At 42.8% G+C, this 20504-nt stretch overlaps 1 protein-coding gene across 2 annotated transcripts in view; it reads right to left on the reverse strand.

Moving 5' to 3' along the window:
• Nucleotides 1-20504, reverse strand: part of GRID1 (glutamate ionotropic receptor delta type subunit 1) — a 1444362-nt gene that overhangs the window by 1057157 nt on the left and 366701 nt on the right. For both annotated transcript variants that reach the window (XM_063958815.1, XM_063958816.1), the window contains exon 3: nucleotides 9577-9861. In XM_063958815.1, coding sequence (XP_063814885.1) covers nucleotides 9577-9861 — 285 coding nt within the window. The remainder of the gene's footprint in view (nucleotides 1-9576; nucleotides 9862-20504) is intronic.

Genomic DNA, 20504 nt, shown 5'->3' on the forward strand with positions numbered 1-20504 from the left:
AAGGAATTATTTAGTAGCAGTTCTGCTAATCTTTCGTTCGCTATTCTGCTAAACTAAGATACACTCCCAGAGGGCGGCGGCCTAGCATTTGCAATGCTGCTAAAAGCAGCTAGCGAGTGAACAACTCGGAATGACCACCATAGAGTGTTTGTCATCATTCTTGGGCTTGTAAAAACAAGACCAAACAGAATATTGTGCATTTGTTTTTTATTAACGAGATTTGAAAGCTAGCAATAACACTTCTAAGGTAAGTATTCAATTGCATTTTGGGGGTCATTCTGAGTTGATCGCATGTAGCAACTTTTTGCTGCCCGTGCGATCAACTAGACGCCGCCTATGGGGGTGGGATTTTTTGCATAACAAGGCTGCGAACGCTTGTGCAGCCATTCTATGCAAAAACATTTTGTGCAGTTTCTGAGTAGCTTTCAACTTGCTCACCCACTGCGATGACTACAGCCTGTCGGGTCCCGGAATTGATGTCAGACACCTGCCCTGCAAATGCCTTGACACGCCTGCATTGGACTCACTACTCCCAGAAAATGGTGAGTTGCCGCCCCGGAACGCCTTCCTGCTTTCAAACTTCTTGCAATCGCGGCAGCGATCGCTTTCTTATTTTTCTTCTTGTCATTGTCCAGCGACAGCCATCGCTGGGCAATGACGCGCCTGTGCATTGCGGCCGCCGCACATGCGCAGAACCGACCCATTCTCACCACTGTGAAAAACACAGCAGTGTGCAAACGGGTCGGATTGACCCCCTTTGTGCATATGTTTTTTATTAACGAGAATTGAAAGCTAGCAATAACACTTCTAAGGGGAGTATTCAATTGCATTTTGTGCATTTGTTTTTTATTAACAAGACTTGAAAGCTAGCAATAACACTTCTAAAGGAGAGGATTCAATTGCATTTTCCACGCTGATAAGTAATGGGCACCCAACGGTGCTCAGTCAATTATTTTTGGGTGCAAATTATTTATCGCTCACCAAATGCATTACATTTAGCCTAAAAAACGGCTAAACCCATCTGAAATACTTGGCGCAACAAGGAAAATGCCATTTTGGGGTCCAAAAGCCCAAAAGGAGGATGTGTGCAGAAATTAAAGGCGGCACTTGCTTCTGATCGGGCTAACAATTGAAGAGCTGTCGATTGGCCGCTACTTGACAGCATGCAAAAATCATTTGAGTTCTCCCCTAAATGTGTGTATTAATAAAATTTTCTTTTGTCATGTGAAATTTTATTGTTTACAAAACTTGGGGTCACAAAAACATATAAACGGTAGCATGGGGGTACAACCATAAGAAAAAGGGATAAATTGCAGACATATTGGGGGGAATTCAAATGTTTGAAAAGTCAGTTGGGTGTCTGCTTTTTTCTAATAGATAGGAAAAAACAGACACCCAACCGACTTTTCAAACATTTGAATTTCCCGCATTGGCTGACATATCATTTTACACTGGTGTATGAAAACTCTTTCCAACCGAATATATAGCGCTATGCAGCATACATAATGACTAATGTACAAACTTTCATTTTGATTTGCAGTTATCCATTTTTTATCCTATAAATATGGCATTTACTGCACTTAGCTAATATCTATGATGCCGATGTAGAGCAAGGTCTAATCATATGATGGCAATTTGATGAAGGCTCTCTGATTAGAGACAAGTGCACTGGCATAAGAGAGGTTAATCACCCATTGTTCTGAAAGCAGCTATCATATATTTGTTTTTGTTTGTTTTTTGTAGATTATTATCCATTTCTACTCCCTGAAAAATTAATTACAGTATTATAAATCAGCATTTAAATGGTTCTACTGCGATACCATGTTTTCTGATAATGCCTCTGGGAAATCTGGGAAGGGTAGGTACAGGTACAGTATGAGGGGTATTCACAGCCCGATTTGGGGAGAGATGAGTGCTGAGCGAACCGCTCAGCACACATCTCTCCCCCCACTCAGCACAGCGCGATGTGTGCTGAGCGTGCGGGGGGAGACGAGGGGGGCCAGCGGGTGAAATGAGCGACCTGCTAGATTGAAGCGATAGCGATGCGCGAGGCTGCGCATCACTATTGCTGTGAGGGGTACACACGGAGAGATCACAGTTTGAAATCTAAGCAATCTAGTCAGATTGCTTAGATTTTAAGCAGCGATCTCTCCGTGAGTACCCCCCTGTAGGGCAATGCGAATCATGTCACTGTGTACCAATGTCTTAATGCCGGAAACTGCAACATTATATTGCGGGGCAGTGCTGTGATGACATGATTTATACCAAAATACAACAACACACCCCCACCCACTACACTGAGAATTGGTGGGATGCAGGAGGGTAGCCCACTCTCCAAGAAGGCTGGATAACCATGTACAATCATTGGATGCACTTAACAGATGATCAACTTGGGCAGCACATTTTCATAGTGGTAGCTTTGCTATTTCACAGCATTGACATCTATTGGTGTGTAGTATATATGTTCTCCACGTGTTTGGATGCATTTCCTTTGAATGTTCCGGTTTCCTCCCACACTCCAAAAGCATACTGTTAAATTCTGACATAGTAGTATGTTGTGTTCAAGCGGCATGAGATTTGGACTGTAAGCTCTATTGCAGCACAGACTGATGTGAATGACTGAACATTCTCAATAAAGTGCTGCTTAATTTATCTGCAATACATAAATTACATATATATATATATATATATATATATATATACTGCATGTTGAAAACTAGATGAGTCACAAGAGATGAATGGCCCTCATGTAGTGTGCCTGTTGGGACCACCACCCACAGTGCAGAAAGATGGTGATTTTAGTCACATGGACAGTGTTTTATAGGATCCCAAGAGAGGCAGGAATACCTTCTGATAATGAGACTATCTATCATCCTTGGGTCTGTATGGTTTAAGGCTAGAACTCAGGACATCTCTGTTATTGTGCCAGCTCAAGCAAGGGAGTTGGTTTAGTGACAGAGGACAGACAATTAATCTCAAGCACCAAAGTGATAAAGAGAGAAGAAATAGTCACACTAGATGTTTTCCCTCCTGCATGCACATGAATCACTTAAATATCTTATTTCTTTATCAAATGTCCACATTTTACACAATTTGTAATGTAATAAATTTGAACTCTGAATAACAGCTGTGGCAGAAGTGTCTGTTGTAATTTGTTTTTCCACTTTATGCTGCTTTTACAGAACTGATGAACACACATGGCAGAGACCACCCCAGTAATATGACATTACAGTAAATATATGAAAAAAGTCTATAAAGGTACATTATTCAGTGATCAACTTCCCAAATTATCAAGTACTTGACAGGCATTTAACACCACTATATTTATCTACAGTATATACTAGTATCTGTTTGTATTGTGTAGCCCAGTTGTACTGACTTAAATCACAGATAGACTACATACAATACACACATATCTATACACACACACACATATATTAGAGATGAGCGGGTTCGGATCCCTGAGATCCGAACCCTACCGAACCTCCCTACCCGAGTCCGGATCCGAGTCAGGCTCAGGTTTTCCCGCCTGACTTGGAAACCAGAAAACGTCATCATCCCGCTGTTAGATTCTCGCGGGGATTGGATTCCATGTAAGGACAAGCATGTCGCCGCCATTTAACTCCAGTCTCGGAGAGTGTAGTGAGAGGACGTGTCTCCGTCCTCAGTGTCTGTGTGGGCGGGAAAGTAGGGTGGCGATTCCAGTGCTGTCTTTTGCTGCTCAGTCCAGTGTAGTGTCTTATGCTGCATCAGTCCAGGCAGTCACAGTGATGGTGTCCTCTGCTGCTATATGTCCCCAGTGCTGCTGTATAAGTCCCTTGCAGTTTTGCTGTGTTGTCTTGCATCAGACCAGAGGTAGTGTCTTGTGCAGCATCAGTCCAGTGACCAGTCACAGTGGTGGTGTCCTCTGCTGCCATATATCCAGTGTTACTGGCGTATAATTCCCGTGATACTTGCGTATAATTCCTGTGATACGGGCGTATAATTTTGTGATACTACCATATAATTCCAGTGATATTGCCGTATAATTCCCGTGATACTGACGTATAATTTCAGTGATATTGCTGTATAATTCCCGCGATACTGGTGTATAATCCCAGTGATATTGCCATATAATTCCTGTAATACTGGCATATAATTCCCGTGATACTGCCGTATATAATTCCCGTAATACTGCCATATAATTCTAGTGATATTGCCGTATAATTTCTGTGATACTGGCGTATAATACCCGTGATACTGCAGTATAATTCTAGGGATATTGCTGTATAATTCCTGTGATACTGCCGTATAATTCCCGAGATACTGCTGTATAATTCCAGTGATATTGCTGTATAATTCCTGTGTTACTGGCATATTGGGGGTAATTCTGAGTTGATCGCAGCAGAAACTTTGTTAGCAGTTGGGCAAAACCATATACACTGCAGGGGAGGCAGATATAACGTGAAGAGAGAGTTAGATTTGGGTGGGTTATTTTGTTTCTGTGCAGGGTAAATACTGGCTGCTTTATTTTTACACTGCAATTTAGATTGTAGATTGAACACACCACACCTAAATCTAACTCTCTCTGCACATGTTATATCTGCCTCCCCTGCAGTGCACATGGTTTTGCCCAACTGCTAACAAAGTTCCTGCTGCGATCAACTCAGAATTACCCCCATAATTCCAGTGATATTGCCGTATAATTCCTGTGATCCTGGCGTACAATTCCAGTGATCCTGACGTATAATTCCAGTGATCCGGCCGCATAATTCCAGTGATCCTGCCGTATAATTACAGTGGTACTGGAGTATAAATACAGTCCAGTGATACTGCCATATATGTCCATTGATACTGCCGTATATGTCCATTGATACTGCCGTATATGTCCAGTGATACTGCCGTATATGACCACTGATACTGCCGTATATGTCCAGCGGTACTGCCGTATAATTCCAGTGATCGTGCCGTATAAATCCAGTGATCCTGCTGTATAATTCCAGTGATCCTGCCGTATAATTACAGTGATCCTGCCGTATAAATGCAGTAATCCTGCCATATAAGTCCAGTGATCCTGCCACATAATTACAGTGGTACTGGGTTATAAGTCCAGTCCAGTGATACTGCTGTGTATGTATATATATATATATATATATATATATACATACCCTGTTGCAAAGCGGATTACTGAGGCCATAACAACTATACTGGTATTAGACATGCATCCGGTATCCGCCATTAGTGCCGTGGGACTGCAGTGCCAACCCTAGATGGGCCAGGTGTTTGTGCCGCACACTTGTGTCGCTTAGCTTAGTCATACAGCTACCTCATTGCCCTCTTTCACTTCTTGGCATGATGTGCTGTTTGGGAACTATTTTATTTTTAAGTGCCCTCCTGTCTGACACTGCAATGCCACTCCTAGATGGGCCAATTGTTTGTGTCACTTAGCTTAGTCATACAGCAACCTCGGTGCACTTCTTTTTCTTCTTTGCAATTGCATCATGTGCTGTTTGGGGCCTATTTTTTAAATCTGCCATCCTGTCTGACACTGCAGTGCCATTCCTAGATGGGCCAGGTGTTTGTGCCACACACTTGTGTCGCTTAGATTAGTCATACAGCAACCAGGGTGCACCTCTTTTTCTTCTTTGCATCATGTGCTATTTGAGGCCTATTTTTTAAATCTGCCATCCTGTCTGCCACTGCAGTGCCACTCCTAGATTGGCCAGGTGTTTGTGCCGCACACTTGTGTCACTTAGCTTAGTCATACAGCCACCTCGGTGCATCCTTTTGGCCTAAAAACAATATAGTGAGGTGTAAGGTGTTCAGAATAGGCTGGAAAAGAATGTTATTGAGGTTAATAATACCGTAGGATCAAAATTACCCCCAAATTCTGTGATTTTAGCTGTTTTTATGTTGTTGTTTTTTTAAATCATCCAAAACCAAAACACGAAAGGGTGGTTTTGGCAAAACCAACCCAAAACCAAAACACGAGCAGGAAATTAGAACCAAAATCAAAATGCCGCACGTCTCTAATATATATATATATAACACACACACACACACACACACACACAAGGGGAGGTAAAACCTGTGTGTGTGCGTGTGTGTGTGTGCGTGTGTGTGTGTGTGTGTGTGTGTGTGTGTGTGTGTGTGTGTGTGTGTGTAAAAAAACACAATACAAGGATGCCTCATAGTGTAATTTATAAAACATATATAATACACTTTGGTTGAGTTATGCTTTCTCTCTTCCCTAAGATCCAGAAGCAGATTTACCGCAAGGCAACATAGGCAGCCGCTTTGGGCCTGGCAGGTCTCAGGGGGGCCCGGCCAACAGGGCTGTATTACAGACAGCAGCTGAATGAGTGATAAAAATTGCACTGGCCAGGCTGGCTGAATGCTTTCAGGTTCGGACAGACTCCCGGGCCCGCCTACCCCCCAGCACATACTCATACACCTGCAGGGTGTCCGTATGGAGCGTGTCTGCCAGTGTTGGGGGATGTGCCACTGACTGTGCCACGTGGAGAGGATAGTGCAGGGAAAGGAGCATATCACATGTTGGCTGCCGGCTGTCACAGTTATGCGGGGAGGGGGGGTGATACAGCCGGCAGCTAATAGCCGGAGAGGAGAGCCAGCACTGTGATTGGGGGCGGAAGAGGGAGAGACAGCCGGCAGAGTGATCCACAGGATGGGGGAGAAGCAGAGCCAGCCAGCACTGTGTTCCTGGGGAGGGGGTGAGATACAGCTGGCAGAGTGATCCGGGTAGGCAGCCGGCAGTGTGATCTGGAGGAGGGGAGACGCTATTGGGCTGTGGGGAAAGGTTTCTTTGTTCTGAGAGGCTGCTGTGCGTGGTGCTGGGGATAGCCCCCAAACCATATATAGCTATACACTCTGCCCTGCTGCTATATTTAGAGTATGCTTATATGTTATATATAATAATTCAAGCACTGACGTACCATCTGGCACTTGAGCAGGCCTATGGAGGCAAGAATGTCCATCGGAACATGACTGCAATTGTGTCTTTGGATGCAGTTGCTGGCCGGGACACACCTGCATCTACCCACCTGCCTGTTGCTACCAAGAATGCTCCACAGTTACCTGCTCCATGAATAGCATGAAGCAGAGAAAAGCTCTGTTTTCTGCAAAGCAGGGCTTTTCTCTGCTTTATGAATAGACCTCTAAATATTTTTTGTTTTTATTTATTTTCTTATCAGTGTAGTCATCTACCTATGTTTATTTAGCCTGTACTTGCCCTGTATTGTCTTCAGCTGTAAAGCCCTGTACACTCTGGGTGAAACACTAGATGATAGGAACGATAACAATCTTAATAGATCTATTGATACTAGGCATACATCTAGTGTGTATGCCTGACTGATGAACAATGCTCGCGCCGTAGGTCATTCATGTTCGGGTATTATTATTTATCCAACATGTAGCTATACTTTAACTATATCATTGAGCTGCAGGTTTGGGGAGTGCGGGGATGATGTCACTGAACGATATCGTTAATCGATATTGTCCAGTGTGTATGCACTGGCGATCTCCCCTAATTAGCAATCAACAATATAGCGCTGATTGCTAATTACGGGAGGTCGCCCATTGTGTTAAGTCATAGTTAAGTCACTGTTTTCCTGATTTGATTATTTGTTTATGTAATTGGGCACTGCAGATTCCTTGTGGTATCATATAAATAAAGGATACTACTACTACTACTACTACTACTACTACTACTAATAATAATAATAATAATAATAATAATTCAAATTATAAATATCTACAGGCTATTATTTACTGTGCGCCAATGGAGTATGTTGTATATATTCTATCATTTTGGATGGCAAATGAGAAAATGTTTTTGAGGACACTTGTTAAACATTCTACCAGGCGGACTCCTGATGTGATGATGTGATGCATGCATCGCTCAATCACTTATACAGTCAAAGCCACATCACAGGTTACGCCTGATATAGTGTATGTATATATTGTTGAAGAGCAAGTTACTGTATATCACATTTCACAATAACATACAGTACATCAAAACTGACAGCAATACAAATCAAAAATAACTTGCTTGTTAGACCTTAGGGTCTTCCATTTAGCAAAATTATTTGAAAGGACCAAAGAACTAATAAAGAGGATTATAGCCAGTTTTGTACATAAAAATATAGTGGGTTGTCATTTATTAGTGTCACCTTTAATACTGTAGATATAGTTTTTTTGCTGGAGGATTTACAGTAGCTTTGCAATGTTACAGTGTGGGCAAAGCTTCTTAAATGCGGAGCTTCTCGGTTTCAAGACCAGCCCACATGCTAATCTGCTCCGGGTACCAATCATGGTTGCTACACTCTACCAGTTTACTAAAATGCTGTTTTTTTGTTGTTGTTTTTTGTGAGGGGTTGTATTTTTCAGGCAAAACTGTACATATGTTCACGATTGCAAATAACTGTCTGAATCAGGTGTCTGAATCAGGTAAGCAGTACACTTCTCGCTACTAAATAAATAACATAACTATTTGTACTTGCACAGTGTATACCAAGAAAAGCAAATCACTGTCACTGTATTCTTTGCAGGAGCAGAACTCACAGAAGACAAGTTTGACAAAAAACAAATCAATTTTATTTGTTATACAGTCACCCCTCCAGTTTGCTACCTCTCACACATGGCCTTAAGCAACTGCTTCCATCTTTGAAACATTTTACTCTTGTCTTTTCCCTGCAGTCAAAATACAACCTCAGGAACAATAACTGATGAAAATATAAATCTAGAGTTCAGTGGCAGAGAACAACCTACAGATCCATCTATTCTGACCTTGTGCGTTTGCATTTGTATGTATGTGTGTACATATGAGTATGTATGCATGTATATGTGTACTGCGTGTATGTGCATGTTTTGTTTGTCTGTTTGTATATTTTATATGTATGTCTGACTGTCTATATGGGTATACTTAAATATTGTAGGTTGAAGTCTTAACAATAGCCAGAGGTACAGATGTGTCCTCACTTGTTGGTTGTCCATACGCCATACAGCGTAAGTCGCCTGACACGACTGAGATACCCTGAGAGAAGTTTCACACCATATTTTTCTTTACATTTTGCATCTTAGTTGCATTGCAGAAGTGTCGAAACACCACTCATACCAGAGGTGCAAGGCTGCAACCTTAATGGCAATGGAATTGGTTTCACATACGGGCATAGTCAGACGAAGCACAACAGAACTTGGTGTGAGGCTAAGCCATTGCTGCTCCCATCTAAACCCCCTTTGCACAGAGTCAGACTCAGTTGCACATCAAATCGATCAATGTAAGCAAGCAATGTAGTTTTGTCACTCCCAGTTGTTGTAGTCCTGCAAATAGATTGCACACTTTTAGTGAGAAAGACGCTCAGTATGGCCGAGACGCCAGGGATCTGGCACACCAAGAGGGCTTATTTGGCGTGACTGAAGCAACAATAAGAAAGGACACATCTGGATGTCACAAGAATATACAACTGGTAGAAGTCCATGGCTCTATCACCATATCTGACATATTGTATCCTTATTGTTTACATTTTTGGATAATACTCAAACAAGTGCAAAATTGACCAAAATTCAAAAGCTACTTACCATAATAGCTGTCATAAAACACAATAAATTTTTGCCATCGAAGTTCAGTGACTAGTTTCAACATCACATCATTGAGGCGTACTGATGGTCTAGCAGCCAAAGTGTATTCCTCTCCATCCACGCTAGGGTTAAAGTGACAGACTGTTCGTGGTGAGACAGCTGTGTTGCGTTGTATGAATATATGTGGGATGTGCATGGCATTTGTCAGCGACTGAAGTGCATTTGCTGAGGCACAACCAGTAGAAGTCACTAAGGCTAGAATCCCCTGTGTCATCAAGTCACAAGCTGTAAGACAAAAACAATGAATATGGTTACAATTTACAACCAAAAGACTTTTTTTTTTTTTTTACTATGTAACTTTTTTACTATATAACTAGTGATGTGCGTTGAGGTGAGACAGAGTATTTCCTGCCATACTCCAGTATACACCAAAGTTTTGACTAAAAAATATATATATGAAAAATGCAAAGATGATATTATAAATATATACTTTGTATTATTCTAATCATTTTTATAGTCTCTGGAGTATAAGGTCTATGACAGGTGAGGCAGTGCCTTCCCTGCCTACCTTATCTGCACATCTCTGATGAAAACTCACTGCTGTATATACTGCTGCACCTGCATATAATGCCTACATGAACCCTTGGGCTCATATATTGGGGCCCATTTATCAAGCCTTGGAGAGTGATAAATAGCACGGTGATAAAATACCAGCCAATCAGCTCCTAACTGTCATGTTACAGGCTGGGTTTGAAAAATGACAAGAGCTGATTGATTGCTACTTTATCACTGCAAATTATCACTCTTCAAGGCTTGATAAATCTGGGCCTTCTCAGCCATTTACCTCAGCACATGTCATTACAAATAACACAGCCCAAGATATCAGATTTACTAATGGATGTTATAAGAGTAGCAGTAACGGGATGCGGGGATCCCGTCCAGCGGGATCTCGTACTGATCCTGCAGTAACACTGAAATACTGTATGTTTAGATTCTGGCTATTTTTTGATCGTAGGTATGCCAGAAGTGCCTTACACCGATACAATAAATGAGTGGTCAACAGTGACATGTGCAGCACAGAGGTCAAAGAGAAAAAGAGAATTAGAAGTAAGTAGTTGTCTGTAGATTCAGCAGTGATCAAAATGATCACCTTAGTTAATGCTGCAGCACATCACTGCCTCACACTGACAGCAGCACAGCACTGCCTCACTAACAGCACCACATGACCGCCTCACACTGACAGCAGCACATCACTGCCTCTGACAGCAACACATCACTGCCTCACACTGACAGCAGCACATCACTGCCTCACAGTGACAGCATAACATCACTACCTCACCACTGCCTCACACTGACAGCATAACATCACTACCTCACCACTGCCTCACACTGACAGCTGCATATCCCTGCATCATTGGCAGGAGCACATCTCTGGCTTACTGACACAGCGGCACATCTCTGCCTCACTGACAGCGGCACATCTCTGCCTCACTGACACTGGCACATCTCTGTCTCACTGACAGCAGCACATCTCTGCCTCACTGACAGCAGCACATCTCTGCCTCACTGACAGCAGCACATCTCTGCCTCACTGACAGCATGTGAAAGTAGGTACATAATGTAAATAACTAAAATAAATGTTTTCGCACTTTTGTTTATATGTGCATGCGCTCTGAGTCCACACTTACATCTGTGACTCACTTAGCATTTCTTCAGGCTAGCTCAGAGCAACTCTCACATCTCCAGCTCCATGGGATGGTTGGGGGAGGGGGTCTGTTCGACCATCAGTGTACACACTTAACTTACGTCCTGTTCCCTCACCTCCTGTCCTCAACAATGGCCGCTGGCCGGCTCCAATATCTGAAGACCAACTTCACCCACTTCTGAACCCCACACAGACAGAGGGGGGTCAGTCGCACGGTCACACGTGGGTTGCCCAGCACTCACTGCCGTAAGATTTGCTGCACTGGAACACCACGAGGGCACATGCCACATAGCAAAAGGGAGGACTGGACGCACAACATGGGAGATTCATTCTCTGCTTCCCCAGCGCTGCCTGCTTTCATTTCTACAGCAGTCAGTGCTGAAGCTCTCCTTACAGAGAGTTGGTAAGGGGTGGATGCAGACGGTACACCCACAGGACAAATGTGATACATGAAAGGCACCGTCTGCCCACCCCTAGTTACGGGACATCACTGACAGCAGCACATCCCCACTTCACTGACAGCAGCACATCCCCGCCTCACTGACAGCAGCACATCCCACCTTACTGACAGCAGCACATCCCCGCCTCACTGACAGCAGCACATCCCTGCCTCACCGACAGCAGCACATCCCTGCTTCACTCACAGCAGCACATCCCTGTCTCACTGACAGCAGCACATCCCCGCCTCACTGACAGCAGCACATGCCCGCCTCACTGACAGCAGCACATGCCCGCCTCACTGACAGCAGCACATCCCTGCCTCACTGACAGCAGCACATCCCCGCCTCACTGACAGCAGCACATCCCTGCCTCACCGACAGCAGCACATCCCCATACCTCCCAACTTCTTTAAAATGTAAATAGGGACATGCTGTAGGTGGAGCTTCGGGCAGAGGGGGCAGGGCCTCACATTAAGGGGGTGGGGCCTATTGCCACATCCCCCATTTTTGATCTTTTGGGGGCGTGTCCAGCGCTCCATGAGCTGCTGGACAGCCCCCGGCTCCCCTCCTTGTGCTGATAGATGCTATGCACATGCGCACGGCATCTAGTCAGTGTGATCACCGGCTGCTTTGCAAAGCAGAGCAGCGGTGATCACTACTTCTCCCAACTGCCCCCTGCCCTCGAGACACTGCAACCCGTGGGAGGGACATCGGGACAGTGTCCAAGTAGCACTGAAATCGGGACAGTTGGGAGGTATGCATCCCTGCCTCACAGACAGCAGCACATCCCTGCCTCACAGACAGCAGCACATTCCTGCCTCACTGACAGACATACACATTTCTGACAGAAGAATTTCAACTATTTTATTCACTTATACTGTAATCCTGTTATATGTTTATGCATCAAACATAAAGCAGTTAAACAGCCTATTTTTAACTATTTTTTCCTCCTATTCTGTATCTGTTTTACCCTGTTTCATTACAACAGGGACCATTCACCCTCGTGCGTCACAAGACACACCAAGGTATCCGTATATCAGAGCGCGATCTCATACCCAAGAGTGTTATATCTATTACATTATTATTATTACTTTTATGTGCATACAGGTTTTACCATTTAATCATATCCAATAGTTTGGCTTAGTTTCAATTTTTCAATCCTACCGATTCTTATCAGTCTGTAATGCAATCTGACTTTAAAATTGTTTTTATGTCTATGGAAACTAACAGTCATTAGAATTGTGGACAACCATATGTATTGGACAGGTCAGTAATGGACATCTTAGAGAAAAAAGTCGGAATTACCATGTCATCAATTAAATTTTAAGTATCTTAAGTAAATCCAAGCGCTGTCTTTTAAAATGAAAAATTTAAATGCCAAAAATGTTGGTGATAACTGCAAAGACAAAAAGGTTAATAGATAGCACTATTTCAAGTATACTCGTAAGTAGAATGTATAATTAGAAATCACTTTAATCTTTCAGTGAATCTCTCTGTAATAATGTAATGTAGCCATTATTGGAAGCTCTTGGTTTCATTACATTAGTTGCATGTGAAGAGCCCCCACTTCCTTTCTACTTCATGCTCTTCTGGCACAAACCGTAAAGTCTCAAATAAAATGTGTTTTAGCCAATAAGCATTTCCCAATTTCTAATGACCATTTGTTTGCTACTGATTTTATTTTTATTAGATTTGGATGTAAGTGATCTAGCAGCATCAGTAAAGTACATTAGCTAATATCTGTAGCTTTAATGTATTTTGTGGCACACCATGGGATACATAGCATGTTTATTTATTTGTCCTCAAGCACACATGGTATTTAGGACGGGATACGGTTATGTGACGCTGGAATCCCGCCCGGTGGCAAGCCCCACAGTTGGCATGCCGACTAACAGGGACTATCCCACTCGTGGATGTCCACGACACCCATAGAGTGGGAGTAGAACCTGAGGCGAGCACAGCAAGCCACTGAGCCCGCCACGTGACGAGCGCAGCGAGCCAAAAAGGGACTTTGTTGCACTCACTTCCCCACATAGGCAATCTAAACACCGGGATCCCGGCATCGGTATGGTGACCGGTGGTATCCCAACTTCCAGTCACCAATACTCAACTCTTTAGGATTTAAGACCTCATTCAGCTTGTATCGCTATTGAAAAAAAAATTGCAATTTTCTCAATACTGCTACTGCTGAATATTGCATGTGAAGAGCCGCCCAGAAAGAAAAAGACACCCACCAATACAATCGCAAAATTGCATAACTGCGATGCATAGCCAGAAATCGAGCACTGTCAACAGTTGCGGATGACCCAAGGCTACTTAGAATAATGAGAATGCAGTTGCACTGGGCACCATGTTTTAAGTCGCAACAATCGCAGCTGACATCAGATGTACGCCCAAAAAATGGCCATGACACGCCTGCGTTTTCTCAACCAATCCCCGCAAATGCCAAATGTGCCCGCCTTCTGTCAATCAGCCTGTGATCACATACTGGCGAGGTGCAATCGCAGAAGAATCGCAAATCATGGGCCACTCATGCGCAATGCGTTTGCAACACATACACAGTTATCCAATGAATTACTAATTTGCAATTTAGCAAATTTGGAACCGAAACTGAATAAGGCCATTAATCAGGATTGTAAAATTCACTTTCATTGCTCTGACGCGGGATTGTAGTATCTACAGGCAATTGCAGAAGTGGCTATATGTCCTTACTGTCATCACCAACTTATAGCTAGGGATCTGAAGGTGCAGCACAGAGCCACAGTTAATAAACAAGTATGGACAATAATTACTAAATATATTTTACTATGAACAAGGTGATTACATTAAAAAAATTAGTGCTAAATGGTCTCACTTTGATATACTGTGTACTGTTTCTGTAGTAGACAGTTGGTGACTATCTAATATTCAATGTAATTAAACAAAAATCCAATTTGTGTAGGATGACATATTTGCAGTTGCATTCACTAATGGAATGAGCTCCAAATATTGACTTTCACATACATTGAGATTTTGTAACCACGTCTGTGTCTGGCACAGGTCCAGCTTCTCATACTCTGGTTGCTAAAGAAATAGTGTTAACATTGGTAACACAATGTCAAATCTTAGTGGGATGTTATGTTCTCCAAGAGTAACCATCAGCAGCTCTTTATACACAAGTATACTTTCACTTGACATTCATGCTATCAATTGTGACCCAGCAATATCTTATTAATTTAAACACTGCCCATAAACATTGGGCTAAAGCATTTCCTATTAGAACGCGAAGACTCAGGATGAAAAGAAATATACGCACAGAAATAGTAGAGACGAGCAGTTTGGTTTTGCTGAAACAGGACAAACCTGAACTTTTGGGTTTTGAGTCGAACAGATTCCTAGCTCAGATCACTTTGGGGTTCCGAGTAGATCCGAATCCCTCTTTGGGTCTTCCCACCAAGTTCAGATCTTGCGTGTTTTGTGTTGTCCCTCTCTTGTGATTTTATACAGGAGAGTGTATAGAGAGGGTGTGGGCTGTAGTTCATGCTGCAATACTACATACTAGCATCTAAAGGGGTGATTCAGATCTGATCGTAGATGTGCTAAATTTAGGACATCTACGATCATTTACTCTGACATGCGGGGGGACGCCCAGCACAGGTCTAGTCCGCACCGCATGTCTGGCCCTACCCCACCCGCAAGGTTGTAAAAACTTTTGTACCCGCTGAGTAGTTCCCTGCCAGCGCAGCTCCTGTGCACTGGCAGGCCGCTACTCGCTGCATGTGATGTCACGCAGCTGCCACGGCCCGCCCCCGTCCAGACACGCCTCCGCTGTCTGGACCACGCCCCTGCCAACAGCGTTCTGACACCATTGGCACGCCCCCTCTCACCCCACGCCCGCCTCTGCCTGTCAATCAGGCAGAGGCGATCGCAGCCCAGAGATTCTGTTAGCATCTCACTGGGCTCCTGATGTGCGCACGTACAGTACACTCCACATAGGGATTCAGACTGTGCGGTCCAGTCTGAATTAGGCCCTAAGTTACATGATTTTAGCTGTTTTTAGCCATTTTTACAGAAATCCACTTCCAAAACACTTGAGGGCGACAATTATTTAGGCCCAAAATCAAAGCACAGGTGTCTAGACAGGTGGAGATCAGATGTTAACTGAAGTTAAATACTTTGCCCTTTCTGGCTGCAGATGTAACCATCCAAAGTGAAGTACAGTAATAACAGTATCAATTACAGTGGCCCCATACATGCAAGATATTGCTGTGTTCTGCTTATCCTTTGTCTAGTATCTGCAACATTTTCCTAAACAGTTCAAGGCTACAACTATACATTCATTGTCGTTTTAGGTTTCAGGTCCGGAAGTAATTAATGTATATGACGTGGACCCCCACATCCCACCATCCAAGTGAAAAAGGCCAATTATAAGAGAAAAGCCTAAACATTCCAATAGTTCTATATTTTTTAGGGTGAAAGCATCAGATTACGAATGTCATTCAGTTCCTTTTAACAATGATTTAATCCAGAATGATGTTCCAGACACAGTCCAGGAATCAAAAAATCTCACTAGAGTCCAGAGATGACCTGAACGTTATGTCCCCAGTGGTCTTGACAATACTGAGGCGGCACAGCGAAACTATACATCGCAGCAGGAAGAGACTGTAAGAAATCTGCTTCAGCAGAGCAGCTTTCGGGAGTACCAGGGACCTGCGGCACAGCGAGCCACAGTTATAGGACTCAGGATAGAAGTAACATGATTCCAAAGCCTATTTGAATTCTTAAAGAACAACAATAGAATTGTAAAAAAATTCAAGTTATTAAAATTTACAACTGACTTCCATAAGGAAAATTAATTAAAATTAAATGTAAGAGGAAATTATTATCTTGCTTAAACAGGTGTTAGAAATTCCAGTACATGAAGCAGCTGCATTATGATAGCTTAAAGGGATAATAAACCCCAAACACTCACTGAATTTGCATAAACTGGATGTCACTGTCCTGTACTGCTACAGGTATGCTATCACTTTTTGAGATAATTTAGTCAGATAAATTGCTGCTCCATGAAATTCATTTTTTTATTGATTTTTATTGCTGGATATTATCACCACCTCAGATGCGCTACCCTCCTTGGGTAATCTAACCATAAAAAGGTGGCATAGATCATACCATATGCAGAACTGGACTGGCATAATGGAAAATATAGGAAGTCCGCCACTAGACCATGAAGCATAAATAACTTCAAGTATCCATATGTGCCTGGCACACACACATACACACACACACACACACACACACACACACTAGATAGATAGATAGATAGATAGATAGATAGATAGATAGATAGATAGATAGATAGATGCTGAAATGTATTATAAATATATTCATGAAAGGATGGTAGCTCCGATAGGAGAACGTCCCTGAGACGGATTAGAAGTGATGGGATTGCTAATTCTGACCACTCAAGTGCAACGACCATTGCGGACGATGGCTCCTTCTGAATTATCTCCCAGTAACTTCTGTAAAGTATAACTGATAGTGCTACAGCGGCTAATGCATCTTTAGATGGCGTTAGCTGCCGCATTCCAGAGCTTGGCAAATCTAAATCTAATCTAGACCAGCAGCCCCCTTAGAAACATATATAGCTGATATCTTCCACAATCCCTCCATGTACAGTAACATTTGGGGGATGCTTAATATTTGCTGGTACCTACAATTATTTGAGAAATAAGCCCCCTAGTCTTTTTGCTGGTTTAGAGCAGTGACAGGGCAGACAAAGAGGAAGGGCGCTATGCCAGTTCCACTCAACTAGTGAATTATATTTCTCAATTAATTCATTCTACATTTATGTCCCACTGAATGGTTTTTAAATATCTGCTGATCCCATAAAAAAATCCCACATGCCTGCTTTACATCTTAGAATTGTCTAGATGGATTCCTCTTTTCAGCGAAGGTAAGATATCTCTCCTGAATGCAGTTGTAGCATCACTGAATTAAATTTAACACTTCACTTTAAGATTAAAAAAAAAATCTTTCCTTATTCTCTTTATTAATGACCTTGTAGAGGGCCTACAAAGTAACATGTACAGATATGCTGATGGCGCAAAACTATGTAGGATTATTAACACATAGCTAAACAATAACTTGCTACAGGAAGATTTAAACAAAATGGCATACTGGGCTGTGAAATGGAAAATTAAATTTAATGTAGATAAATGCAGTTATGCACCTAGGCCGAGGTACAGTAACAACTATATTACTTTCACATTAAATAGCAGGAAGCTTAGTAGAGTGCCAGACAGCGGCTGCAAATGTGAATATAATGCAACAAAAGTTAATAAACGCATGCAATTAGCAGTGGTGTAAGTCACCAGTGAGGCCACATTTAGAAAAGGGGGTACAGTTAGGCACCTTGCTGTGACAACATAGAATTCAACAGAGGATAGACCTCTTATTTGCTTCTTTCTGGGTCAACACAATTAAAATTTGAGAACGGATAAACTTTAATGCTGGATGTCTTTTTTTAACCTTACTAGTTACGTAACACTGACTAACTTGGACTCATTAGTACTTTATATTTGCTAATCTAGACGACAGATGTGTCCTCTAAAGGCCACCATACATTACTGCGACTTGTCTGAGGCACATTTCCCTTGAACTCCCTCGACAGTTCCCCAGGAGTGCTTCCATCCGATTTGGTACTTGATGTTCCATTTTTACATGCGATTGTATCGTATACGATATTTCACATGCTGCTGCCACTGTGTGGGTGGGTGGGTTCGTCCAGATAAAAGCCACTCAAGTGAAGACATCCGAAAAATCTTATGCAATATGTTGCAGGTGCTAAAAAACTAACCGCGATGTGCACCTAATGGCTGCAATTCCGATTTATCCTATGTACAGCACGTCCGTCCACCGACTCAGCCCCTATGCACACGGGACCACGCATCGGATCAGATTTCAAACACCTATGATTTGGCCAGTTTTCACCCAATTTCTCGGGCCAATATGTCAGAATCTGGTGAAAAGAGCCCATATCTGAAAAGTGTACAGCCAGCTTTACATCTTTGCTCCGTGCGCTACAAGTGACTTGTAGCGCACGGAGCAAAGATGTAAAGTTGGCTGTACACAAGTGCAGTTTGACTCGGTAGCGGCAAGCATCTTTTTTGTGGTTTTTTCCTGCAAAAATGCTTCACAGTGTAATGCAATAGAACACACGACCAGTTTCTGCTGATTAAAGTGATATGTAGCATGACTATATTCTGAGTGTAACTGTATTTGCATACAATATATTATGTTACAGTGTTTTCCTGGAAAACACTGTAAAGTTGCTTTTCAGATGCAGCCGCAATTACACACAGATATACATATACATGCTGCATATAATTTTAATCAGCGGGATTTGTTTATGCGTCCTATTGCATTCGTTTGTGACTAAGGCGCATTTTCGCAGAAAACCCCCCAAAAAGACGTTCAGCGCTACCAAATCCCATTATGTCATGGTGCAACATGAATGGCTGTTTAGCGTGACTGCAGCAAGGATGTAAGAGGACACATCTGTACATTAATAGCTTCCTTTGCAGGTAGTTAGAATACTTATATATTCGGGTCGGGATGGAAGTGTGAAGGGTCCATTCGCAAACGCAGGTGGGGTGGGTTTCTGGGTGCTTGAGACCCCCCACCTCTTGACAATTGGCAATAGCAATGGTATATAATATGATTACTAGAACTGCCGCCACATCATGCCGTTTAAGAGACAGAGCAGAGCTGCTACACATGCCCAGTGGTAGCAGCTTCTTCTACCAAGTTTGCTGTGTGTGCGGATCTGAGTCCTCAATCAGTGCTCTGGACTAGAGAGTAGCTACCAGGTAGAAGAGACAGTAACCTTACCATGAGGTGGGAGAATGTGTGCTTAGAAAGTGCAGTACTGGTTCTATTATGTTTGTTTGTTTGTTTGTTTATTTATTTACTATGGTATATTTAACCTTTTAATGACCACTTTCTTTGATACAGCCTATACTAGTATAGACCATCTATAGTGTTACATATTAACACTGTATTCCATACAGTATCCACTGTAATAAAAGACCAATGTTTACAATAATGTCCAGGGTCGTTAGTAGGTTCTTATACCGCTCTCCCAGACTCCTGCACTTGCTCCAACGTTCCGCAGAGTAGGAGATCATGCATTGGCATTTGGAAACCCCCCTCTAGAAATCCTGTGTTTGCCACTGCGGTCCAATGCCGGGTCGCACCTGGGAAGGACCAGTTTCCAATTCCCGGGCGTGGCCCGGTATTGTGGTGTGAAAGCAGTATTACTGTACTGCAGAGATAGAATAACAGAATGCATGGGGACAATGCATTGTAATGTTTGCAGTGGGCTGTCTGTCATGGGCACGTCATCAAACAAAACAGGCCTAGACAATACGTCGGTCCACTGGGAATCTTTTCTGCGATCCCTATAGCCAATCCACTCCTGCTCAGTCCATCAAAGAAGCTTGCCCAGTCAGGTGATGGCAAAATAGATCCCTCCACTCAGGACTGGGCAGTATAAATTGTGACAGCTGGCAGGTATATGCCAGAGTATGCACAACAATACTGGCAGTCGTGTGTGTGAGGGAAAAACTATATATCTAGACTTTATATTATAAGGTTAGTTTATCCTTTTAGGGGCTGACACCACTATGCTATGTTAACAGCTCAATCTGATTCCCCACTGAAAATACTTTTGCTATAAGCTACACAACAACACAAATAGCTTTTTAAAGAAAACAAAGTGCTTTAAAGATCTGCGGTAGTTTTGG

This window comes from Pseudophryne corroboree, chromosome 3 (genome assembly GCF_028390025.1).
Source record: "Pseudophryne corroboree isolate aPseCor3 chromosome 3, aPseCor3.hap2, whole genome shotgun sequence".
In the NCBI taxonomy this organism is placed as follows: domain Eukaryota; kingdom Metazoa; phylum Chordata; class Amphibia; order Anura; family Myobatrachidae; genus Pseudophryne; species Pseudophryne corroboree.